The following is a 26,169-nucleotide window of genomic DNA, read 5'->3' as shown; positions in this document are numbered from 1 at the left end:
ACATCAGTGACACCAACCGTATCTGGCTGTCCACCCAAACTGACAGGTTTTGCAAGAAGATTAATTTTGAGATCAAAATTTGCCCTGTGTGTCAGAAAACTAACAATGCTCATCTGCATGATCATACAGTCAAGAGAAACAAAGCTGTGGTGGATCATATGGATGTTTTTCTTCTTACAGTAGCAGAAAAAATGGTCAGAGGAGGAAAAGATGGATAGAGCTAAATTGCCAAACAAGTTCCAGATTATGTAACTGGATGTACAACTGGTAGCAGCTGATTAGCATCTCAAAAGCTCAAATGATGTCTGAACTATGAGTCGTAATGCCAGCAGAGATGAAAACAGCAGAGAGAAAAGGAGGATGTTCAAACCATCCCTTCCATCAATCATCATCGACAAGGATCATATTCTGGAAGCTAACGTCTCTCTGTCTGGCTTTCTAACCGTACGGCCAGACTGAGATTTAAAGAGCAGCAAAAGCAAATGAGGCAGATAAGCAGTGCTTCCTTGAATTACCATTTCTATTGCCCAGATATTAAGCTGTTGCCAGTCATGAGCAAGTCTTCAGTCAGAGGCCTCTTCAGAATTTTTATTCTACTATTGCTACTGGACATCCTACAACCGGCAGCGCTGTCATCCACAGCGACTCTTGGATGATTTGAGTGACGACATTTCATTTCCCGTTAGGGTAAATAAAGTGTCTTTGATTTTGACTGAAAGTGTGATGGAAGTTCACCTTCCAGCAGGACAACAACCCTAAAAACAACCAGCCGGAGCTACAATAGAATTAAAGCGGATTTATGTTCAAGAATGGCCTAATCAAAGTCCATTTCTAAAAGAAACTTGAGAATCTGCGTAAAGACTTGCTCTCCATCCACTGTGACTGAGCTTGAGATATTTTGCAAAGAGGAATGGACAAAAAAAATAAAATAAAAATCCAGTGTCTAAATGTTTAAATCTGGTGGAGACAAATAAAGGCGAACACAAACAGAGAACAGACTTTACAGATCCTTATTTATTGAAAATAAAACAAAAACATTCTGAATTTTCTTTCCACTTCACAAAAAAAAAACATTATTCTGTGCTGATGTATCATATAACATCACAGATCACAGCTGAAATGACAAAAGAGGATCCTACAAAACATGAACACATGAATGTTTGACACAATCACTTAAACAGAACTTGCTGCGTTTGGAAAATGATCCATAAATAAAAAAGAAACTGTTATTTCTTTCATAGAACAAGCTGAAAACATTTGTCTTTACTTTGACCTTTCCTGTTGTGATTGGCGTCTGATCGCAAAGAACTCAGTGGTGATAAGGAATTAGCAGGATATCATCTGATGGTGCAGATATTCTGTGTGCCGTGACGAAGCGAGGAATTCGAAGGGGGCCGTGAAGCGTGCAGCTGAAGACAGAAACCATGACGGATGAGCGGAGAGCGAGACGAGAGCCGAGCGGATGTCGAGCACTAACGCGCTGTGAAGAAGCCCCTAAATACAAGCCTGTTTCATGTCATAAATAAACTCAGACATTATAAAATTAGTCTGGAATCATCTGGGTTATAGCTGTGAGACAGAGAGAGAGAGAGAGAGAGAGAGAGAGAGAGAGAGAGAGAGAAAAAAACTCAACTGAGAGCCAGAATACAAGTTAAAATAATTTATTAAAAAAACCAAAAACCCACACTAACAAAGACAGAGTGAATAGAGAAATAAAAAAAACATTTTAACAAAAGAAATTTCAAAAAATAAAAGCATGAAAAGACGTTTATGAAGAAGTTAATTACAATAATCCTCGTCTTCTTCATCCTCTTGCCTTTCTTAGCACTACCTACAAAGACAGAAAAACAATCAGGTCAATCTCACCGAATCAACACAAAATACTTTAGTAATGTTTTTAAAAGTTGCATTTTTAAGCATTCATGTGAATACAGTCTGAGGACAATAATACAAACTGTAAACATTGTTTCAGTTCAGTAACTGAATTAAGCAAATATTGACCATTTAAAGAACTACAAAATTATCATGTATGCATTAAAGCATATCTTCCTAACCTGTATGTAATTATCACTGACATTTTAACAAAGTGCACCAAAGAACATGTTGATGGTTACAGACCAGAAAAAAAAGTTTTCAATTTGAAAGAATTTAATAAACAGAAAAATATAAATATATGTATTTTTCTTTATTTTATTATTTTTCTTGTCCTGCTGACGTCCAATTTAAATAAAAGGGCGTCTGACTGGTTTATAGACATTAGGCTCTTATTTATATTTAGTCTAAAACAAATCAGACCACCTTAGAAGTTGGAACATTTTCACCACCACATTCCAGCTACTCCTCCATGGGCTGCCACCTTATCGTGGTGGAGGGGTTTGAGTGTCCCAATGATCCTAGGAGCTATGCTGTCTGGGGCTTCATGCCCCTGGTAGGGTCACCCAAGGCAGACAGGTCCTAGGTGAGGGACCAGACAAAGAGCAGCCCAAAGACCCCAATGATGAAGGAAAACTTTGGACTTGGTGTTCCCTCGCCCGGACGCGGGTCACCGGGGCCCCACTCTGGAGCCAGGCCTGGAGGGGGGGCACGATGGCGAGCGTCTGGTGGCCGGGCTTTTACCCATGGAGCCCGGCCGGGCTCAGCCCGAAGAGGAAACATGGGCCCCCCCTCCCATGGGCCCACCACCCGTGGGAGGGGCCAAAGGGGTCGGGTGCAGTGTGGGATGGGTGGCAGCAGAGGGAGGGGACCCTGGCGGTCCGATCCTCGGTTGCAGAAACTGGCTCTTGGGACGTGGAATGTCACCTCTCTGGTGGGGAAGGAGCCGGAGCTAGTGCGTGAGGTCGAGAGGTTCCGGCTAGAAATAGTCGGTCTCACCTCGACGCACGGCTCTGGTTCTGGAACCAGTCTCCTTGAGAGGGGCTGGACATACTTCCACTCTGGAGTTGCCCAGGGTGAGAGGCGTCGGGCAGGAGTGGGCATACTTGTTGCTCCCCATCTCGGCGCCTGTACGTTGGGGTTTACCCCGGTGAACGAGAGGGTAGCATCCCTCCGCCTACGGGTGGGGGGACGGGTTCTGACTGTCGTTTGTGCTTACGGGCCGAACGACAGTTCAGATTACCCACCCTTTTTGGAGTCCTTAGAGGGGGTACTGGAGAGTGCTCCTCCTGGGGACTCCCTTGTTCTGCTGGGGGACTTCAACGCTCACGTGGGCAATGACAGTGAGACCTGGAGGGGCGTGGTTGGGAGGAACGGCCCGCCCGACCTGAACTCGGGCGGTGTTCTGTTGCTGGACTTCTGTGCTCGCCATGGATTGTCCATAACGAACACCATGTTCAAGCATAAGGGTGTCCATATGTGCACTTGGCACCAGGACACCCTAGGCCGCAGTTCGATGATCGACTTTGTCATCGTTTCATCGGATCTGCGGCCGTATGTCTTGGACACTCGGGTGAAGAGAGGTGCGGAGCTGTCCACTGACCACTACCTGGTGGTGAGTTGGCTCCGGTGGTGGGGGCGAAAGCCGGTCAGACCTGGCAGGCCCAAACGTGTTGTGAGGGTCTGCTGGGAACGTCTGGCGGAATCCCCTGTGAGACGGAGCTTTAACTCCCATCTCCGGCAAAACTTCGAACACGTCCCGGGGGAGGTGGGGGACATGGAGTCTGAGTGGACCGTGTTCCGTGCCTCCATTGTCGAGGCGGCCGATCGGAGCTGTGGCCGCAAGGTTGTCGGTGCCTGTCGCGGCGGCAACCCTCGAACCCGCTGGTGGACACCTTCGGTGAGGGATGCCGTCAGGCTGAAGAAGGAGTCCTATCGGGCCTTTTTGGCCTGTGGGACTCCGGAAGCAGCTGATGGGTACCGGCGGGCGAAGCGGCATGCGGCTCGGGCGGTTGCTGAGGCAAAAACCCGGGCGTGGGAGGAGTTTGGAGAGGCCATGGAGAAAGACTTCCGTACGGCTTCGAGGCGATTCTGGTCCACCATCCGGCGTCTCAGGGGGGGGAAGCGGTGCAGCACCAACACTGTTTATAGTGGGGATGGTGTGCTGCTGACCTCTACTCGGGACGTTGTGGGCCGGTGGGCAGAGTACTTCGAAGACCTCCTCAATCCCACCAACATGCCTTCCACTGAGGAAGCGGAGCCTGGGGACTCTGGGTTGGGCTCTCCAATCTCTGGGGACGAGGTCGCCGAGGTGGTTAAAAAGCTCCTCGGTGGCAGGGCCCCGGGGGTGGATGAGATCCGCCCGGAGTTCCTTAAGGCTCTGGATGTTGTAGGGTTGTGTTGGTTGACGCGACTCTGCAATGTCGCATGGACATCGGGGGCAGTTCCCCTGGATTGGCAGACTGGGGTGGTGGTCCCCCTGTTCAAAAAGGGGGACCGGAGGGTGTGCTCCAATTATAGAGGGGTCACACTCTTAAGCCTCCCTGGCAAGGTCTATTCAGGGGTCCTGGAGAGGAGGGTCCGTCGGATAGTCGAACCTCGGATTCAGGAAGAGCAGTGTGGTTTTCGTCCTGGTCGTGGAACGCTGGACCAGCTCTACACCCTCGGCAGGGTCCTGGAGGGTGCATGGGAGTTCGCCCAACCAGTCTACATGTGTTTTGTGGACCTGGAGAAGGCGTTCGACCGTGTCCCTCGGGGAGCCCTGTGGGGGGTTCTCCGGGAGTATGGGGTACCGGGCCCTTTGATACGGGCTGTCAGGTCCCTGTATGACCGGTGTCAGAGTCTGGTCCGCATTGCCGGCAGTAAGTCGGGCTCGTTTCCGGTGAGAGTTGGACTCCGCCAGGGCTGCCCTTTGTCACCGATTCTGTTCATCACTTTCATGGACAGAATTTCTAGGCGCAGCCAAGGTGTTGAGGGGATCCGATTTGGTGGCCTTAGGATCTCATCTCTGCTTTTTGCAGACGATGTGGTCCTTTTGGCTTCATCAGATCGTGATCTGCAGCTCTCGCTGGAGCGGTTCGCAGCCGAGTGTGACGCGGCCGGGATGAGGATCAGTGCCTCCAAATCCGAGGCCATGGTCTTGAGCCGGAAAAGGGTAGAGTGCCTTCTCCGGGTCAGGGGGGGTGTCCTGCCCCAAGTGGAGGAGTTTAAGTATCTCGGGATCTTGTTCACGAATGGGGGAAGAAGGGAGCGGGAGATCGACAGGCGGATTGGCGCAGCGTCTGCTGTCAAGCGGGCGCTGTACCGGTCCGTCGTGGTGAAGAGAGAGCTGAGCCAAAAAGCGAAGCTCTCGATTTACCGGTCGATCTACGTTCCCACCCTCATCTATGGTCATGAGCTTTGGGTCATGACCGAAAGAACGAGATCGCGGATACAAGCGGCCGAAATGGGTTTTCTCCGTAGGGTGGCTGGGCTCTCCCTTAGAGATAGGGTGAGAAGCTCAGTCATCCGGGAGGGACTCAGAGTAGAGCCGCTGCTCCTTCACATCGAGAGGAGCCAGTTGAGGTGGCTCGGGCATCTGGTCAGGATGCCTCCTAGACGCCTCCCTGGTGAGGTGTTCCGGGCACGTCCCACCGGGAGGAGGCCCCGGGGAAGACCCAGGACACGCTGGAGGGACTATGTCTCTCGGCTGGCCTGGGAACGCCTCGGGATTCCCCCGGAGGAGCTAGAAGAAGTGGCTGGGGAGAGGGAAGTCTGGGCCTCCCTTCTGAAGCTGCTACCCCCGCGACCCGACCTCGGATAAGCGGAAGAAGATGGATGGATGGATGGATGGATGGACATTCCAGCTAGAGCTTCCAGATCCTGACTTGGTGGTGGTCTCCAGTCGGTATAACAGTTGTTATTACTGTGTGCAGTTGAATTATAAGCCTGCAGGATTAATGTAACTGTTGTAGTAAATTAGGGCATTCCTTTTTTTTATTACTATCATTATTTAAAGAGCAATATTTGTGTTTGTGAGGCCCCAAACTGTATGCAATGATGAGTTGAAGTAAAACAAGATTATAATGAAATTTGGGTGGTTTTTTTTATGAATAAATACTGGGAAATATCGTGACAAAATTTTTTTGTTCATACTGCCCATCCTGATATAATAAATAAAAATTCTGTGAAGAGATGACGACAAAGAAGAAAAATATTATGGTGCCGCTTTAGAAGGTGCCTGATAATTGAGTGCTGTAACCTAGCATGTTTCTGGAAAGCTGAATGGAAGGAAAAAGTATAGCTAAGAAAAACATCCCTAAGCATTTTTGACAGATTCTGTTACAAAAGTTGGCACCAATGCTTGGTAGTTGAAAGTGTACCAGTATATCACCTAATATAATAGAGAGTCTATTGAGAATTATGAAAAAGAAGAAAACCTAGACTTTCTTAAAACGTCAGCAGAGGTACAGGCTGATCAGGTCCATGCCATGCCGCATTGAAGCAGTAATTCATGCCAAAACAGCCAAATAGAAATAAGCCACAATTCTTAAGTTACATTTTAAAATGCTACTTTCTTAAAAACGAACCATTTTGAATTTAATCTATTAAGTGCTTCTCTCTTTGAATACATTGTTGACGCTATGATTCGTTAATTGAGGTACGCCCAATATCTGGTAAACACAAAACTAACCCTGATCTGATTACACGTTTTTCACATTTATTTAGCATGTGTTTTTGTAGTCAAAAACACAAAATACTATTGAAAAACTGCCTAATACTGAAGGTTTAAATCGTCTTTAGAAAGGGAGCAAGATCACTTACTAAGTACTTGTTGTTTCTGGGGAATCCTACAGCCATAAAAATCTAAATGAACCCAGCTGGCCTTCATGTAATCCTGGTTTTAAGAGGAAAGCAGAAGGCGCTGACCTTAGCCACTGCTTTGACATGGTGAGCTCTGATTGTTGCAGATTTCTCCTCAAGCGCCTTGGCCTTCGCCTCTTCCGCCAGCCTGTTCAGGAACAGTAGCGTCAGTAGTTCAATCTGAGTGGAGGCGGAAAGCAAAGCGACTGTTTAAGTAGCAAGCACTTAGCAGTTTATCTAGCATCAACAAACGAAAACGCTTATCAGCGAGCATGGTCTATCCGCCTACCATCGCCTCCGAGCCCGCTGCGATGTTCACCTTCCCCTTTGCTTTAGACCGTATGGTGCTCTTCAGCTTCGACGGCTTTTTCAGCATTTTTCGTGAATGCTCCGGTTGCAATTCGCAAGGTCGTTTAGTCTGTTTACGTTTTCCAATCTCCCGCTCCTCTGACTTCCGGTGTAATTAGTTCTTCGTGCTTTTTAGTCGCTTGTGTGCCTTCCAGCGTGGCCGCGCCTCCTACCGTTTTTGAACAGTTATTTCGACCAAAGCGATGGAAAATTATTATATTACACATTGGATGCTTTTCAAAAAGAATATTTATTGTTAAAATACAAATGCATCATATTTATACATATATATAAATAAATAAAAATAACTCCAGAGGCAAAGATGAAGAATAAAAAGCATAACTATTTTCCCTTTGATTAATCAGATTAATGCTGCCACCTCGCGGCTGTTTCCAGGTACTACATGAGTCAATCTGGTCTTCTACATCCGGGTAAGCAGGTAAAAGATGGCAGCCCACAGTGAGAAATCAGCCGGCATGAGTAATATGCTGCAATTTATGAAACTTGTCGGACAGCTAAAAGTAAGATTTATGTGGTGATTTTTTATTCTATCTGCAATTTAGCTAACTGAAAGCACGTATGAAACGCTGGTCTTCTGCTGGAGTCAGGCATCTATACAATCCACATTAATGCCGAAGTTTAAGAGAATAGACTAAATGTACAACACAGCGTTTGTCTTAGTCAAATAAGTGCTGTATTGATATACTGACTTAATACATTTCCGATGTAGATCTGATCAATTAACTTAAAATGAATTATTGATGAATGTTAGTAAAGCTTGTGTTTTGAAAGTTTGTGTTTAGTAAATAAATGAATTCTACTTTTTAGATTTATATTGTAGAAACAAAAACATTGATTAATTTTCTTCCTCTTCACAATTCTGTTCTGCATTGTCTTGATCCATCACAAGGATATACCGTATTTTTGGGACTATAAGCCCGCTACTTTTTTCCTATGCTTTGAACCATGCGGTTTATAGCCCGGTGCGGCTTTTCTGTGGATTTTTCTTCAACCGCCAGCAGGCTCTTTAGCAGAAAATGTATCATTGGTAGTCAAAATTAGAAATCAGAGCAGCAGGCACGGCGGAGAAATGTTTTCAAACTCATATGATGCAGCTTTTAAGTTGAAGGATATCGATCTAGCAGTACAGGAGGGAAATAAAGCCTCCGCACGCTCTGCGTGAACAAACCATGGAGAAGGAGGGCTGTGTCCTTAATATCCATCCGTCCGTTTTCTTTACACCCTTGTCCCTAGTGGGGTCGGGAGGGGTGCTGGTGCCTATCTCTAACATTCCGGGCAAGAGGCGGGGTACAACCATGCACACACACTCATATCTAGGGAGAATTTGGAGAGACCAATTTACCCAACAGTCATGTTTTTGGACTGTGGGAGGAAGCCGGAGTACCCCGAGAGAACCCATGCATGCACAGGGAGAAAGACTGCCACTGTGCAGCTCGCGTCCTTAATATATCCAGCAGATTTATTAGGACTCTGCACTCTCCTGGGTCCTTATGAAAAACCGGGAGCGGCTGAGATACCAGCGGCTTATAGCCCGGTGCGGCTTATATACGTACGTTTCCAGATTTTAATGTTGCTTACAGAGGGTCCCACGGACTGGCTGGGTGTACAATAATGTGAAGAATCCTGAGAGCGTGTCAGACCACATGTACAGGATGGCGATGATGTCTCTGACCATCACTGACCCCACAGTAGATAGAGACAGGTGAGTTGCAGATACAAACGATCTTTGTGGAATTTTTGATCACATTTAGGAGAGAAATGATCAAATCACTAAAAGGGAGAATCACCTATACCTGCCTACATATCTCATTTCCACACTCAGGTGCATAAAACTTGCACTTGTCCATGATATGGCAGAGTGCATTGTGGGAGATATTGCACCGTCAGACAACATCAGTAAAGCAGAGAAACACAGGAGAGAGGAGGCAAGTGAAAACTGTACTAATGGCATATTTTTCATATGAAAAACAAACTTTAGCAAACTTTGTTGTCATTCACTCAGGAAGCAATGAAGCATCTGTCAAGCCTGCTGCCGGACGGTCTCAAACAGGAGATTTATGCTCTGTGGGAGGTATGTTGACTTTGGATGAGGCTTTGTAATGTTTGTGTATTCTTGACCTTTCCTTTGTACTGTAACTACATTTAAGGCTATACATACAGTGCTGTGAAAACACTGTTTGTTACTTCTGTTTTGCTATTTAATCACTTTTAGATGTTTTACATGATCAAACAGATTTTAAAATTTGCCATAACCTGAGTAAATTTAGAATGCAGTTTTCTAAAGATGATTTCAACTTTTATAGGAAAAAAGGACCCAAACCAACCTTGTTAAATTACTGTTTCACTCTTAATTTAGTTCTTTGTCTGGTTCAATTTCGGTCACCAAATCTCTTTGAGTGCCGTAGACTCAAGAAATCAGTTCACACTTCTTAATTTGGTCAGGATTTTAAAATCATGTACAAGGCATTTATACCAAATGCTTGCCTTTTAAAGAGATATTATCTTTATTATTAAAAAAAAAGTATTTACCTTTTCAAACTAGGCCAGGTTGGTATGAATATCCTTTTTTCCCCCTACATACATGCAAATGCCATTTAAAAACCATATTCAGTATTTATGTTTTTGTCAAACCATGTTTGAAACATTTAATTGGGACTAAAAAGCAACAATAAGAAATCTGTAACGGGATTTTTGTGTGTGGAGCAGGAATATGAATCCCAGAGCAGTTCAGAGGCCAGGCTGGTGAAACAGTTTGACCTCCTGGAGATGATCGTTCAGGCTCACGAGTACGAAGAGCTGGAGGGAACGCCAGGAAGGCTGCAGGAGTTCTTTGACTCCACCGCAGGTAGGAGTCCAGCCCCAGTGAAACGTTCTCCCTTTCCTTCCGGGTGTTTGACAGCGTTTACTTTGTATAAAGGAATTGGCGTGTAATACTTTTAAAGCAGTCTGATTTTAGACTTTTCCCGTTTCTACCACTGAAGGTCGCTTCCACCACCCAGATGTCCTCCAGCTGGTCAGCTCCCTAAACGAACAAAGAGGAAGGAGCGCCAAGGAGCTGAAGGAATCACAGACTGACGGCCCAGAATCTCAATACTAACACGCAATGTCACAAATGTCCTGACTGCAAAAAAAAAGGGGAAAACACCCCCAAACATTTCTGTTGATGGAGAAACCAGGAAGGAGAGAAGCCTGCATGTACAAGAAGAGCCAATCAGAGGAGGCAAAATCCTGCTTCATCCTCTGTTCAGATCAGCAAATAATGAAACTTTTGGGGGGGTTTTAGCAGATTTGGATTTACCACAAATCAAAATCAAGTTCATGATTTTTTTTTCTACAAATGAGTCACCTGCAAAATGGTGCCACCATAGAGACTGCTGCTTTTAATATGGTCAAATATGTGCAGTAATTTACTGGACAGAAAGGATTTTGTTCAGCTTATTGTAGTAGCTGCTAATAATAGTCGGCAAAATGTGAAAGTGGAAGTTTTTCTGCATTATCTGTGATCTTTTTTCATATAAAAAAAGGACTTTCCAACTGAAAGGTTTATTGATGAGCTTTAAATACTTAAACATGATACATAACAGGTAAATCCAACGTCACAAAAGTTATCTATAAAAAAGAAGTAAATGTCATAACACCAACGGTTTCTTCCATAATATGGAGTTTTCATGCGGAATATGCCTGGGAGGAACAGAACGGCATACAAAATGAATTTGTGAATTTGTTGTTTTTTTTTTTACATGCTTCAGGATACGTCAGTAAATTTTGCATTAATTTCATATTTGCCGAGTTAAATCAGGCTTGTACATTCAGTGTCGCTGTTTTTACATTTTCTTTGGGTTGATAACTGTTAACCGTTTATGTAGACATGTGATTATGGAGTCTTTTATGGCTGTATTTATTACATAAATGCAAATTGTATCCTTTGTATTTTCCATTAACACAAAACATTACCTCAGACTCGACAAATGACTCTTTTAGAACCTGAATCCAGATGCGAGTTCCATAAAAAAAAAAAGTTGAACTCTGGCATGGGAAAGAAATCCTTCATTGTCTGAAAACATTTAAACAGTTCAAATCTATGAAGTAATAAAGTTATTTTCATGGCAAAGTTACAGAGCCCACACAGATTCAAAGAACAACAACAAAAAAAAGAAATACGGCGTGCTTTACAGTCACTGTTTAGTAAATCTGTTTTTTGAGAAATCGTAGCCGTATACTGTTATGCACATGACACACATACACAGATATTTTTTCGGTGTTTAATTAATGTGTAACAAAGTTAATAGGACACTGTAACATGCAAGACATTTTACTTCTTACTGACCTTCTGGAGGTTTGGTAGTGTAACATCTGTGACTGAAAGCTTCACTCTGGTTTTGTGGATAAAATTCTTGAAGTAAAACGTGAAGAATTATTTATAGTGCAGCAGACTGAAGATGGAGCAGTTTTAATAGTGTCAGACTGACCTGTGATCAATTTTAGCCGAACAATTTTTTCAGAGCAAGAGCTGAAAAATGGACTATGATCAATATTAGAAGTTCACCGTTTGCCTTATGAGATTTCAAATACTTTTAAAAATCAGCCTTCCTGATTATCGAAATTAAAAACATAGGTATTTTAGCCAAGCCTAAACAATGTGGCGTTGCCAGGAGTTTTGTCGGAGTCACAGAATTTACACAAGATTTGTCTGCAAATCAAAACACCGCTTTCCGCTTTGGTCAGAAATTCTAGTAGATCCACAACAATGTGCTGTGATACAGCAAGACGGCGGTCCGGAGTCCTAACAGGGTTTCTCGGAGATGTCCGTCAGGTTGTTGGTGGGCGTCTCCTGAGAGCTGGCGTTGGCTGCAGATGAGAGGACTTCCTCGAAGCTGCCTCCGGTCCCAGTGCCTCCAACTTTAGTCTGGTACCGAGGGGAGACACAGGAAAGACAAAAACAGAAGCATGATGAAATTAGAAGGAAAGCTTATAAGGATTTAAGCTATCAAAAACACCACCATCAAGCTTTTCTACTGTGGACTGGAATGAACTCAACTTCTTTATCACCAGCATTACAACTAGAGCTTAGAACCTAAATTAGTAAATTAGCGTTATTACTACATGCATCTAGTTCTTTTACCCTACAGCTTGCAGAAACAAGTCGTCCCAAAACACAAGTTAGTCACAAAAGTTCAACCAGAGGACACCACAGCGTGTATAAATAATCCGTGCTCTCACTGTCACACTGTATGATAGTAATTACACGCAGATTACAGTGTTTGGCTCGCTCCATTTCACTGTTCCTCTGTAACATGTGGGAGAGGAACCTTTTCAGCCTCACAGAGGAATCATACTGTGTTATAGTGGCGTGGGGCCTGACCTGTTGATGACCACAGTCAGGAAGCAATCACTTCAAAACAAGTGCAACACCAAAAAGAGCTAAAAATGACTAAATGTCAAATGAGAGTAGACAACAACAGGAACACAAAGAAGTGGTCCATCCTTTATCAGATGATGGATGCAAGTGCTTGATTTGTTATATAACCATGCATGTCTTTAATTACAGAAAAAAACTTAGCTTTCCAAGTATCTCATTTTTATCTGGTTATGCTTTTAAAAAGAAAAAAACCTGAATAAAAAAATCTTTATGCTGAATAAGGAAAAAAATGTTGCACTACTTATTTAAATATAATTGTGCAACCTATTACATGGCAGGTTTACAGTTTCCTCAAGTTGTATTCTGATGGGACAACTGTCTTAAATATGACAGCAATACCACAGTTCTAATACTCTACCTTTAAAAAATGCATATACAGCTTACCTTAATGGTGGAAACTGTATTTTCGACTTTCTCTTCAAAGGATCTGAAGCTGGGTGAGTTTCTGTTGGACAAAACACATTAAAAATGTGTTCGTAATTTTAGAAAATGTTGTTTTTTTTAAAATATATTCTGAGAAACCTACCTGTTTGAATTCACAGATTCAATTGGGAAATTGTTACTTACATAGAAGAGGGAGAGCTAAACAAATTTAAACAACTTTGTATAAACTTAAAGTAGGAGGAAACAGGGGTGGCAACTGATAAGAGAGGGTGGGAACTTGTGAAAACATTTCAGGTATTTCAAGCTGCTTTAAAGGGCCAAAATTAATAAAAATAAAAAAGCATCTCACACACAGATACACAAACAGTTTTTTACCTCATGGTAGGCATGCTCACAGAGTGCCTGACAGAGTATCTGTCGCCAGAGAGCGTGGTGAGAGAGGAGTCAATGATTAGCTCAGATCACACACAGCAGCAACATCAACAGTTTGCATGTGCAGCGTTAGTCCCACAGCTTCCCCTTAGACGCTAAAAATCTTTGCCAACAGGAACTTTCTTATGTTGCTGCGAGAGTCTTTAAGAAAACCTGAGGATTTCACTTCTCATCTTGCCTGTGCAATATTGTTTAAAGAAGTCTATCATATCTCCAACCAGATTTAAGTTTATTTAGTTTTTCTGAATCGTTGCTGAATACAACAGCTGATTGAGTTCAGTCACCGGGCGTGACGGCAGCAATTTCTAGGCTGGCCAAGTACTCACTGGTGCCATCCAGCTGGTGTTCACTGCTGATCTGACTGAGATATACTGAGTTAAGAAGTCTTAGTAAGAAGCAACTAATGTGACATAACCAGCTGAGTGATTCTTACCCTATTGAGTTGGATCTTCGAAAGCATGAAGGGGAATAGAGAACAATTTAGATGCTTTTACAACCTTTAGACTAGACGCTTCCTCCAGCACAATCATGTGGTTTTAAATTCATCCATTTAAATGGGGATGGTAGAAATACAAAGCCATTTCAAAAACAAGAGAAAGAGGAAACAAACAGAAGAATGCAATAATAAATGCAAAGGGAAGCAAGTGAGAGAAATCTTTAGTCACATGCAAAACAGACATTAAAATGATGAGGATGGTTTTTAAAGACAACACCCACCACACAGCAAGAAGAAAAAGTTAGAAGTTATTTAAAAGGAGAAATTAATCAAAACATAAAATCTTTTCCCCATCATTCATTTAATCCTTATTTTCACTCTTTGTTTAATCAGTGTTTATCACTGTACTGCACACCGACTGGCACACTAATCCTTTACACTTCAAACCTGATCTAATGTCTTTGAACTTTTAATTAACACCCCCTAACTTGACACACAGGCCCAAAGTTTATCTTGCCACCACTCAGAAGTTTAGTAAAGGAATCAAAACTAAATCTCCACAGCCCCAGTCAACAAAACAGTGGAGACCTGAGGAAAAACTGAAGAAAAGAGGAGAGAATTATTCATAGATGAACGGTCAAATATCTCGCCCCATGCATTATTGGACCTATGAGATATCATAGCAGAAGACCAATGACTGCTCTGCTAGCTAAAAGGGTATACTGGCAACTGTAGCGCTTATTTTTCTGGCTAAGAAATTGGAGGGATTCTGCATATTTAGGTAAACCAGTCCAGGCAGCAGACAGCAGAAGAATTTTTCAGCTTTTTCTAACAATCTGAACTCGCACATTTATGCTCACAGATGAGCATAAATATGTATCTCTCTTAAAAAGAGAGATACATACAGTACAAGAGAGAACAAAAGTTCAGAGGTTTTGATACACTGCAATCCATGTGAAACACCCACAGCAAATAGATTTTATTCAAACGGTGGAAATCTACCTGCGCGGAAATAGTAACTCTAAACCGGCCATGCTGCAATACAGGAAGAATTGACATAAGTAGTTGGCTTTAGAAAATCCATGTCCTAAAAATCCTTTCCCTCTTTGTCAGGTAACAAGAACTACCAATAAAATATTCATCATCATCATCAGCAGCTTTATTAAAGACACAAATGGGTCCATAGAAAGATAATTTAAGAAAATTAAACAAAGAAACAATCACATAAAAAGATAATAATCGCATGTACAAGTCACTGATTTACAGAAAGGCTAGACCGCCAGTGATTCCACATTCTGGACTTAAACCTGACTGAGCTTTGTGAAATATCTGTTAGTATCTGGATGATGTTGTTTGTAGAAACAAGTAACCTCCACATAAACCTGTACATAAGGTTTGAGCATGTAAAGTGGAGACTGATAACTGACTAGCACTAGACTAGTCCATCTCGGCATCCTAGTCCGTTATTTGTAAATGACAATATTGTTTTGTCATTTATCCAAATAGTTTAAACAAAGCACCGAATGTGTGATCACGCTTCTTTCCTAGCACTTTGCTTCATTTGTTTCAGACAAGTCTGTCCAGACACATATCATGTCTTGTATTTTACACCAAGAACTTGGAGCCAAACAACTCAGTCTGTTGGAAACGAGAGAAGACAAGAGTGTGACTGAAGGAGACAGGCTTTGCCATGAGCCTTTCAGCTCCCTCAGAAAGCAGCTTAATGTTGGCTTACATAATCACACGTTTCCCTGAATTGTTCAGAGCAAGAGTTACGACTCTGGTCTCTGGGATGCAGAGATGGTGACAACAGATTTAAAAAAAAAAGACAAGATGTAAGTGAACTAGAAACCAAAGTGCATCAGATGGTGTATGGGTAAAACAGGTCAAACTGGGTTAGTCATGCAGATTAGTGGATAAACTGATGGCGGCTGTATGTTTGCATGATTGTTCTGAGTGATTCTTGAATATTGAGGATATGCTGTTAATTGAAACTACAGCTTGGTCTGGACATTTGGGAAGTACCTTATGGATGTCATACTGCAATGATGCAATATAAAAGAATAAACATTTTTAGTAGGCCTATAGATGGATGTCTGCAGTCTTTAAAGGTTTTCCTCTTGACAGTTGACAGTTATGAAGCAACAACCAACAGCTTTCAATACACAAGATGTTCTATATGTAGGGTTGAAGGAACTAAATTCTGTGGTACATTTTGTTCATGTAGTTTGCATATTTTACTATTATTAATCCATAGAGGATGGACTTCCTCCACTGGTTACAGCTGAGTCACAGAATACTAAAAACTAACCTAACTTAACCTTAACTAGGATAAGACAAAACTACAGTAAGCCAAGAAAAACTGAGATAAACTACAAAATAAAATAAAATCTAAGGCTAAAAAAGCTCATTTTAGTTCAAACTAATCTGGAATACACAAAGCTAGTATAAACTAAACAAAACTTCTCTGAGATAAGCTAACCAACCCTGAATGAAACCAACATAAACTAAGTTAAAGTAAACTCAGCCAGGATAAACTAAGAAAAACAAAAAAAACTAAGCTACACAACGCTAGCCCAAACTAAAATATCAAGGAGCTTCACTTTTTTTAAAGTAAAAAAATAACACTGACAGAAAATACTATTTTGTCAAGAAACTATAATCTTATGCAAAGGTATTAAACCCCTATAATTAATTTATATTTTACTTCCAATCAGCTAGGTATTCTTGTAATCTTTTAAACTTGGCTTAACTATTTTTTTCTACAGGCTTCTTGAGGATCTTTTAAACTTTTACTTCAGATTTTGGCCACTTTTTCAAAATGTGTGTTTGACATAAACAGGAAATAGTCAAGCAAATGCTTAAGAAATGTAACATCCCTGAGATCCAGTTTACAACAGTTTGCCAAGTTGTCACTCAACTTGGCAAACTTGAGAGACAAGTTTGCCAACTAGTGCTGGGAAAGTAGTAAAGAAACTAGTTTCTCAGCTAGTAGAGAAACATCCCACATCATCCCACTGATTTAAAATGATAGCAATAGCAGCCAAACTCCAAAGAAAGCCATTGAGAGACCTTCAGAAAATCTAATTACAAATTTACAAGGAATTAGTAACACTGGCAGTTAAATCAAGCATATTACAGCTGAGATGCCTGCAGTAAATAGAAAGCACATGAGCTTTATTGTGAGGAAAAAATGTTGTCCAGTGTGCTGTGCTACCAAAAATCCAATTTAGCTGTCTGTAGAAGCAATAAGCCAAGGCATTTCCTCTTTTCCAGTTTGATTAATGTTAAACTAAGGTCATCACTGAAGTCAGCATCCTATTTACTTTGTTTTCTACTGACAGGGCTCAGTGCTCTGAAATGTGCACTTTGGGAATGTTACGTCTATATAGAAATCTTTGGCTAATATTAAGAAAACAACATTAAATGCGGTGACATATTTTGTTTACCTCATGTCTCCAAACTTCCTGGTGATGGCGCTCCCGAAGTTACTGAAGGCAGCTGAGGTTTTCTGTCCTGCGGTGGACAGCGTCTCTGATGTCTTCTTGTATCTGACAAACACACAATGACATGTACTGTATCTGACAATGAGGTCCTTTCTTCGAATCCCCCACACACACCCATAGAAATATGTCACTGTCATACACACACACAAACACAACAAAAGCCATATACGAGGGAGAGAAAAACATTAATTTTGCCATCTCACAGTAAATCTAACAATTACGTCTTTGTTCGTTTTGATTATTTGTTTAGACTCAATAACAACACTTCAATTGTAAATATTTTTTTAGCAATTTCTGATTTCACCTCTGGTATTTAACACTACCTTGGCATTTGGATTTGTATTAACATCTGGATCAAATATGGCAAATTTAGGCAGTCAAATGTCTGTGTTTTCCAATGAGGAGACCTCATCCTCCTGTGGCCACACCGATGCATTATAGATGAGGCAGAGGCTGTGTGTGTAAAGTGATCTTCAGAGTAAAGTGTAACTGGATAAGAGAAGCAACCTTCAGAGACCATAGTCTCTTGTTCTGTACTGTCTCTTGGTGTTTGGACTAAAGCTCTGCTCTACCACCCAACTGGGACGTTCAATTGTTAATCAGTACACAGAACGATTCAAATATGGTAAATTACTTGTTTTTCTTACTGGCGCTTGATGTACAGTACCTACAGTTTTCTATATCTTTGTGACTGGAATTTTTTACGAATTGGGAAAATGTACAAAAAAAAAGTAAAAATAAACAAGAATTCAGTGGTCTTTTTTGTAGAAAACTGACACATTTAATGGATTAGTGTGCCTGCAAAGAGCACATCCTGTTAACAGTGTTCTGAGATCAACTGCAGCCTCCAGCAGAGTTTTTAAAATCAGTTTAATGATGTCTGTTTCAGACGGTGGAGATAACAACCGGCACACACACGCTGTGCAGCGACTAGACAAGGATTGTGCTTTTAGCTCCCGTTTTAAAATCAATGTTTTGCAAACAGACTCCGTGTGAAATGGGAGCCTCTGCAGACTGTCAGGAAATAAACCACCCATTATTTCTGTGTTTTAACTTTTGAGCGCTTATGAAGCACGTTTATGTAGACAGCGAACAGTCTGCCATGTACTACCCTGACACCAACGTCTCACAGGGACTTGTTAACTTACGCCGTAGAGCTCTGCATGTCGTGCCAACCTCTGCTGAAGTTGTTCCTGAACTCGCTGAGAGGAGTGACGCCCAGCTTCTGCTTGAGCTCCGCGTGCTGCTTCTCCTTGGACAGCAAGACCTGCTTCAGTGTGCTGATCTCTTCTTCCAGCTGGCCACGCACAGACAGATAGTTTGTTTATTTCTTTTGTCATAAACCCTGTGTGATAAGCAGATCACAGGGTTTTGTGATCTGCTTATGTGTCTGTGCATACTTTAGTCAGCTCCTGCAGAATCTCTTCTCTCTCCTCCTCGGTCATGTTGCAGTTGTTCAGGCTGACTTCTGACGCCAAATCCTCATCAGCCTCCCTCAGAGGCTGAGAGTCTAGAAAACCTGTTTGAGAAGCAAGACATTCATGGAGACCTTTGGAAACTTAACGCATGGATGTAGTAAATCTCAAATAAATCTACGGCTTTGAGAACTGTGAATGTACTTAGATTTTTGGTCAGATAACACCAAACAATCTCATGAATCTGTTCCTTTTTGTTTCTAGAGGAACATGAGTTACTTCCAACTTTTATGACTTCCAGTTTTTACATTGTGCTGCATTTCAATTCAGTGTAAATAATACCAGAGTTGTGTTCAGTGTCATCATACAGCCAAAGCAGAAAGGAAGTCCCCATGCTCTGCTTATTTTTCTACCTTACATGCCTTCCTTTTCTCCTATGTGTAAATTATGTGCTGTCCTCTGCCTAATAGTGTCTGCCTCCAAAGGTCTGACCGTCTTGTCTCCATGACTGGCTGAATCTCTGACCATTATGTAATCTGCGGCTGTAGCCTGCAGGGTTTAATCTGCCTTGGCTAATGTGGATTATCTTGCCTTAACTCTCTGCTAGCCAACACTACAGTCTGACATCCGACACAAAAACCTACACTGACCAGATGCTGTCAAATTTCTCAGGAATGAATGGATTTCAGGTTCTTCTCAGATATTAAGTTTGGCCTGCTCCTGACTGTTCACAAAAGGCAGCAGCGGCTTATGAGTCTAAAAAGAGATTTAAAGAAGTCTCAAAAGACTTTTTTTCCCCAGACAATTCTAATTATGAAAGGAGAACAAATCTCCAATTAGAGAATGTTAAAAACTAACTGTCATCACTCTCAAGTTTGGTCGTTCAGGCAAGTTTACCCGGAGTAATGAGAAAGAACCTGCACTGGCTTAATTTCATGTAACGTTTACAAAGAAAAACATTCACTCTCTAAGAAAAGCAAAAAGGCATGCTAAAGTTTGCCAGAGAAACTAGACAAAGACCAAGACTATCAGAATAATATCTAGATACATGGGTCCAAAACTGACTTATTTGGACACTACAACAAGGAATATTCTATTAATATCTTATGTGTTAACAAAAAATGAGGTTAGACATCAATATGTGATTACTTCTTAAAACACTGAATATTTAATGAAACATTTAATGAAAAATCTTTTCACTTGACTGTATTCATAGTAATCATGCAAAATGGAGGTCCAAGAGTTGGTACATTATTTAGTTTATGGCTATGTATTTTTTTTTAATCTCTGTAATAAATAGCACTAAAATCCACTGGTAGTCACCTTGTCAGTAAACTTGCCCACATGATCCAAGTCAGTTTGTTTTAAAACACACCCTGTTCTGCTAATAACTCTGGTATCTAGTCAACATTAAAATATTTATTTTGCTGGAATAAAAACTGAGCAGTTCTCTTAGTTAACTGCCAAGGTTTGTTTTAGACCACAGCTACATTCAAAAGAGTGATGAATGTTATTTAACAAGAGATATTTCTTGCCATTTTTACTTCCATTAGCTCACATACAGCTGACTGACAGCGTACAGAAGCAAAAGGAGTAATCTACTTTACATAGAGAAAACTATCCATTACATCTCATATCCCATTAAAAGGATTTCAAATAGGACAATTTAAAATGTTAAAGGATAGTACGCTTTTTAAAAGTAACTCATGCACTGAAACCAGAGATCAACTCATGCCTAAGATAAACAGATAATAAAACTTATTAAGGAACACCAGCATGGCTATGTAAACACAAAACAAGGAAGACAGAGACATGTAGACTGTAGCCTCAAGGTGTGTGTTGTGGCCCTGAAGCAGTTTTGGACCATTTTAACAAGATGAAAGGGATTTACTGTACCTGCAGTGAGGTGTCCTCTCTCTTCACGAGGGTGCATTATAAAACATGTGAGTAGACATGGTCAGTAGAGGCTGATACACGTTTATTTATCCCTTAAAAGGGGCACAGCAGCACTTCAGGTAGCTAACACACAAAAACAGGCAACTGAGACCAGTCAACTCAAGCACAGCATGCAGCGACTCTCTTCAACAGAAGCATTTCTATAACATGGAGCTACTTCAGCCAACGCTACACAGCAGGAGGACAATGAGACTTTTAAACCCCTGCAGCTCCAAGGCTTTTTATGTCTGAGTGCATTTAGGATTTGTTCCGGTTTAGATTTGCATGAAAAGATGTTTTAAAAGCAAAATCCGGGGAGAGGAGAGGAAGTCCCAGTTTAACCTTTTGCTTGTTACAGAGTTTCAAAAATGTAGATGTATTCGCATGAGGCCAACAGCCAATAACTCTACACAGTAGAGTCAGTAAATACTAACTGAAAATGCTTAATATATTTTTTAACAGGTTTATTTTTGCAAAATCTTTTTGTCCATTACTTTAAGCTAAAACAAATTTTCTCCAAGTGGAAATACCTAGCAAAAGTTACTGGTCAGTGTGAGTCATAGAGGCTAAAAAATTGCATATGCATACACAAATTGTCAAAAAAAAGCTCATTAGAAAAAGCTTGGTTAGCATTTAGCTTGCATGGCCAGCACAAAGCTGTGGCTTTCAGTTGCAGCATGATGAGTCGGGGTTTTGGAAAATGTATCATCTCTAAACTAGTTTATAATCAAGCTAAACAAAATATTGATGCCATGCTACATTTGAATTAAATATCTTGTATGCTAATTCATGCAATGTAACAATGAGCTAAAAAAGCAGCACCTTTCACATTTGTTGAGATGGTAACCCAAGTGTTTTTAACTGGACCCTTTGTATTATAAGTTTCAAAGATTTGCATTTGGGAAGCTCATTTCTTAAAAACACAGCTTAATTATGGTGGTGGAATATGGTGGAACAGAAAGCCCATCAACTTAAATATCTTCTGCTAATAATATGTCACCATAATTCAGATTAAAATAAAAACATCTTGAAATAATAGCCTTCCTTCTCTCCCATAACCCCAACTAAAATAAAAACATGTACTAAAGGGTTTCAATATTCAACCGAAGTGAAGGGTCATCTACTCTCCAGGTTCTAGTCTATGTCCCTTTTCACCTGTGCTGTCTAGCTGCATGTCCCAAGTGGTGGACATGGCCCAGTTGTCAGACTGACACCCTGATGTGTGCGACCACTGATCCTCCAAATGGGATGTGGTGTGACCCCAGTCTGTCAGGTTTTCCCCATTTTGGACCAACGGGACCAAGTCCTCCCCGTGTGAGCTCTTCCGACTGGATTCCTCACCACCAGAGTGGTAAAACTTATCCAAACCTGAACAAAGTGACAGGTGAGCGCATTTAGAGTCTGTTACACCAAGGCCAAGACGGATTATTTGTAACTTAATCAATAAAAAAACGAAGGAATCAACCGAGTTGTGTAGACATGTTTTGCCAAGCTGTGGGAGAGACTCAAAATATGAATCGTTAGGGCTCTCTGGAACAGAAAGAAAATCTCACAATCTCATTTTATTCAACTTAGGGATGTGATCATTTGTGTCAGATGCACAAATTGCAAACTGTAAGCTGCCAGTTCCATTTTTTTCATGGTAATAAAAGAAACAGAACTAAGATACGAGATGCTCTCTTATGTTCACATTGATTTCATTAAATTGTTTTATTTTCTTCACTGTAGACAGTTTGCCGCTAGACCAGGACCTCTAAAGATCCTGGTCCACCACACAGGGTAGTAGCTTGTTGAGTAAATTTCACTAGTTTCACCTGGTGCACTCCCTTCCCCCAGGAGAATCACGGCACTCTGCACATACTGCTACCTCTTGTGTTCAAACGGACCAAGACGTCAGAGGTTGTTAGAAACACATAATGAAGCGTACTGTACAGCAGTGGAGTCACTGTGAGTGCGTTTAGCGATTCTTAATCTGTGGTACTTAAGCTTTCCTATAAAATAACTACTTGGTGTCATTTTGTTAGTACCAAGTATAGGGTTCCTATATTCTTGTTATCTGTATATTCCACAAACAACATAATGCTGAATTTGCATTCCAATTTTCAGATTATGGGTTAAGGACATAACTTTTGCTGCATGTGGACAACTTAGATTATCTCAAATTTAAAATGTAAAACTCTTGGTCTTGCCAAACAAGGAGTGGATTATGCCAATCTAAATGCAGAGACAGTTTGTGACCTTTGGTATCTGTATTGATTTTTTTTTTCAATATTGCAAAAAAAAAAGCTGTTTTAGAGGTTCGGCATTTTAACTGCGGATGTATGGATATAAACTTTTTGCTACCCTTTCAACAACATGAAAAAATGTCTACATTGCTGACTTTTCAACTCATTAAACACCTCACAATCCTGCGCTTCATCACAAATGACCATCCCCCTCCAGAAACACAAACAGCAACAATACGGAAATAAACACTGGTTAATATTAAGTTTTACTTAGCAGATATCGACACACAAAAAAATGACTAACATCAGCTGACACCAATGTTTATGCCGATGAGAACAGTTATAATATTTTAAAGAGCAAAGTCGAAACGAATTGATTAAGATTTACCCGGCCGTTTGGTTCAGGAGCTGCCGATTCAGACTTTCACAGATTCAAGTAAAAGTTTCAAAACATCGCAATACAAAAAAAGAATAAAAATATGCTGCAGGTTCTCATTCAGAACCATATATTATGTTGGTCAATTGGTTTGCAGAGCAAAAATGGTGGGGGATTAATAATAACAATAAAAAAAAAAAAACTTTTAGAATTGGACCTGCTGATCATTGGTCAGAACAGATCAAGAGAAAATTGGTGGACTTACTGGTGCATCTTGACTTTTAACTTAGTTTGACATAGAATTACGGTAATTATTTTTAATTCATACTCTTAAAAACAAAACATTTGTTTCTCAGATTAGACAAATTTATGGACAACTTACTGTTTTAAGAAATTGAAGAAAAATAGAAGCATTATGATTAATAACTCATTTTTTACATCCATCATTGTCTTCCGTTGTGTTGATTGTTTTCCACTCAGTTCACACTCCATTATTCTCTCGAGTTTTAGTTAAATCAACACTGCATCACACAGGAGCAGAACGTGCTGCTTCACTGATCCCAGTGTATGGATTGGGTGGGCTTTAGGACTTTTCCCTTTGTTTTACAGTGATTCAGTGTGGATTTTCCTTTATCACTCAGAGAGTTGAGTCTTACCCAGTGTGGCTGAGTTAACCCATTCCTCTCCAGGGCCCATGCTGGCCCAGTCCACCACTGCTTCACTCAGAACACTAGAGTACAACTCTGCAGCAGAGCAAGGCAGCAGATTGGATAAAAACAAGTTATTTATTCACACACAATCACATAGTTATGGTGTTTCCTTCTTGCATCCATTCCCCTCCTGCCAGACCCAGTGAGGTCTGTTTCACTCCAGGTTATCTGCATCTCGCAAGACGTTTCAATGTAAGTGACACGGAGAGTGACTTCCTGAACATTTTTCAAACAGGATATGCCTGATTTCTAAAATTTAAACTTCCTGACGTCAGGAAACAACGGTGGACTATTGAATGGATGACCTCTAGTTATAGATAAAACCTCATTACAACACACTACAGGAGGAAATAAGCCAGCAAAAAGCCAGTTTCACTCACAATCAGCTCCTTCTACTTCCACATTTGACCAACAGATGTGTAAAGTGATTTTTAGGGAAGTGGAGTCTGCAAATTACACTAAAACCAACAAAAAGGGCTCCCATTTCATTTTATATGCATTTTTGTAAACCAAAATGATAAGTAATGAAATAAAAAATGAGCACATCAACTCAAAAGACTAATTGTTTCACCCACAAAATCCAATAATTAATCATGGAAGGATATTTACCTCCTTCTTGACTCTTCCTACTTCAAGTGTCTCTCCCTTTGCTTTGTGTTGGAATGAAATATCTTTGGTCACAAGACTCCCATTTGGCTCGATGGTCATGGGGCAACGCTAAATCAGAGGCCGGGGGATGGTCATATGGTCAGAAAAATCAATTAAAGCTGAAAGGAGGTCAGGTACTACAAGCTCTGTACACAGCATCTCAGGCTCCTAAAACTAACAAGGGCTCAAACCCCAGACTTGAATCAACAGCAACTAAGATGATTAGACAACTTTAGAAGAAAGTTAGGAACATTTCATATTTCAACTATACAAAGCAACTCATCCTTAAAAAATGAAAGTCTTTTTTTTTCATCTGGCTCAAACTTTAGGGCCTTCTTTGGCTTCTTGCTAGCAGAAACAGCCACTCATTTAGTCTTGGAATGCAAAGGAATGCAATTACCTACCCGAATAAATACACCTTTATCCCGCTGCATGTATAACTCGTGTTGGCATACAGCCCTCTTCCATCATTTAAGAGGACTTCTGTCCACTGAAGCCATTTTTACACAATTTACAAAACAGTAGTACAGAATCATCACCTTTTTTTTGCAGTGGAAGTTCAGAGGAAGTGGACTTCCAGGAAAGCAACTATTGATAAAAAAAAAATGCAAAAACAGATGAAAACACAGAAACATCAGAGATCCCCCTCAGCCAGGAAAGAAAATCCTCCATAAGCCTGGTGGAGCTCACACAAAGTCCAACTTTGTTCTTGTGGACTTCTAAAGCTTCATGGCCGTGTCCATGCTTCTTAATCCAGTCAAACACCAACAGAAATAACACACCCACAACATATTAAATTAACACTTAAAGAACTGTAAGGTAAGCTAGGGAAATTTTCCTTATTTCATTTGCATTTAACCACATGTGTCGTTAACGCCTTGCTCTTTTTCAAAACATTTTCTTAATTGTATTTTTTTCAGAGGGAAAAAAAGCAGGATTTCTTCCCTTTTTTAAAGAAAACCTTCTACTTGCTGAGTTGATTACTAGGTGCAGAGTTAACAACAGTAAGGCTTTAAATACGGCAATGGCTGCCAAAAACATGAGAAAAGTGCCGTGACCTGCGGTGGGTGACCCCGACTCACCTTGTTGTCTGGTTTCCATCAGCGACGCTCAGGTGAACTTTCCACGTAACCTTCAGAGACAAACAGCACGCGCAGCACCGCTTCTAAGATCAGTACAGTACCGCCGAAGTGTCACGCGCCGAGCAAGCTCACAGGCGGAGCTTTGATTATCGGCCAATAGGCTCCAAGTATGGCAAGGCGGCTTATCATACAATGCATACAGAAGCTCTTAAAGGCAGATGTCGAAGGCTGAAAATTATTTCAACACTTGCTGGTCGCTCTTAAACCTTAATTTATGTAACGGAGATTGGAGGCTAACGGGAATGGGCTTGCAGCCCTTAAAAAAAGGAGACATTTCATTGGCACATCTAGAAACAAAGGGGAGGATGGTGCATTTGCAAACCCTCTAACAAAAATATAAATATTTTCTCAAGCAGCAGACTGTGATGCCTAACTTGGAGTTTTCCACTGTGCTATGTTTGATATCACAGTTATAAAATACAGGAAACATCTGATATTTCTTTATTGAAAAAATTTCA

At 41.2% G+C, this 26,169-nt stretch overlaps 3 protein-coding genes across 8 annotated transcripts; 1 reads left to right on the top strand and 2 right to left on the bottom strand.

Annotated features, from left to right (window-relative positions):
• Positions 1-994: 994 nt before the first annotated feature.
• On the bottom strand, positions 995-7,217 carry cenpw (centromere protein W). Its single transcript, XM_032584464.1, has 4 exons — positions 7,004-7,217; positions 6,781-6,894; positions 1,788-1,831; positions 995-1,569 (listed from the first exon to the last, which is right to left on the bottom strand). The coding sequence occupies exons 1-3, from the start codon at positions 7,088-7,090 to the stop codon at positions 1,805-1,807; spliced, it is 228 nt and encodes a 75-aa protein (XP_032440355.1). The 5' UTR covers positions 7,091-7,217; the 3' UTR covers positions 995-1,569; positions 1,788-1,804.
• A 252-nt stretch (positions 7,218-7,469) lies between these two features.
• Positions 7,470-11,004, top strand: hddc2 (HD domain containing 2). Its single transcript, XM_032585448.1, has 6 exons — positions 7,470-7,583; positions 8,664-8,785; positions 8,906-9,008; positions 9,086-9,154; positions 9,790-9,928; positions 10,065-11,004. Exons 1-6 carry the CDS (start codon positions 7,509-7,511, stop codon positions 10,178-10,180), a joined length of 624 nt encoding a protein of 207 aa, XP_032441339.1. The 5' UTR covers positions 7,470-7,508; the 3' UTR covers positions 10,181-11,004.
• tpd52l1 (tpd52 like 1) lies at positions 10,768-25,780 on the bottom strand. 6 transcript variants are annotated; one of them, XM_032585446.1, is made up of 11 exons: positions 25,652-25,780; positions 23,868-23,954; positions 21,766-21,978; positions 20,572-20,592; positions 18,661-18,779; positions 18,409-18,557; positions 17,204-17,305; positions 13,752-13,766; positions 13,262-13,300; positions 12,887-12,947; positions 10,768-11,989 (listed from the first exon to the last, which is right to left on the bottom strand). In XM_032585446.1, exons 1-11 carry the CDS (start codon positions 25,668-25,670, stop codon positions 11,867-11,869), a joined length of 948 nt encoding a protein of 315 aa, XP_032441337.1. In that variant the 5' UTR covers positions 25,671-25,780; the 3' UTR covers positions 10,768-11,866. The 6 variants fall into 6 exon arrangements, with proteins under 6 accessions (XP_032441337.1, XP_032441333.1, XP_032441332.1 ...); XM_032585442.1 differs by lacking the exon at positions 23,868-23,954 and having other exon boundaries at positions 25,652-25,778; XM_032585441.1 differs by lacking the exons at positions 20,572-20,592; positions 23,868-23,954 and adding an exon at positions 14,757-14,789 and having other exon boundaries at positions 25,652-25,778.
• Between the last annotated feature and the right edge of the window lie 389 nt (positions 25,781-26,169).

This window comes from Xiphophorus hellerii, chromosome 15 (assembly GCF_003331165.1).
Source record: "Xiphophorus hellerii strain 12219 chromosome 15, Xiphophorus_hellerii-4.1, whole genome shotgun sequence".
Lineage (NCBI taxonomy): Eukaryota > Metazoa > Chordata > Actinopteri > Cyprinodontiformes > Poeciliidae > Xiphophorus > Xiphophorus hellerii.
Note: the sequence above shows the minus strand (reverse complement) of the source record. Positions and strands in the feature narration are given on the sequence as shown.

Excerpts from the sequence above, each read along its gene's own strand:
- cenpw (XM_032584464.1), bottom strand. The coding sequence starts at position 7,090 with ATGCTGAAAAAGCCGTCGAAGCTGAAGAGCACCATACGGTCTAAAGCA. Across the intron at positions 6,895-7,003 it reads CAGCGGGCTCGGAGGCGATG|ATTGAACTACTGACGCTACT; the intron begins GTAGGCGGATAG and ends GCCTCCACTCAG. Across the intron at positions 1,832-6,780 it reads ATGTCAAAGCAGTGGCTAAG|GTAGTGCTAAGAAAGGCAAG; the intron begins GTCAGCGCCTTC and ends CTGTCTTTGTAG.
- hddc2 (XM_032585448.1), top strand. The coding sequence starts at position 7,509 with ATGGCAGCCCACAGTGAGAAATCAGCCGGCATGAGTAATATGCTGCAA. Across the intron at positions 7,584-8,663 it reads AACTTGTCGGACAGCTAAAA|AGGGTCCCACGGACTGGCTG; the intron begins GTAAGATTTATG and ends TGTTGCTTACAG. Across the intron at positions 8,786-8,905 it reads CCCACAGTAGATAGAGACAG|GTGCATAAAACTTGCACTTG; the intron begins GTGAGTTGCAGA and ends TTCCACACTCAG.
- tpd52l1 (XM_032585446.1), bottom strand. Across the intron at positions 21,979-23,867 it reads GGTTAACTCAGCCACACTGG|GTTTGGATAAGTTTTACCAC; the intron begins GTAAGACTCAAC and ends CACTTTGTTCAG. Across the intron at positions 18,780-20,571 it reads GAGAGGACACCTCACTGCAG|GTTTTCTAGACTCTCAGCCT; the intron begins GTACAGTAAATC and ends CTTCTCAAACAG.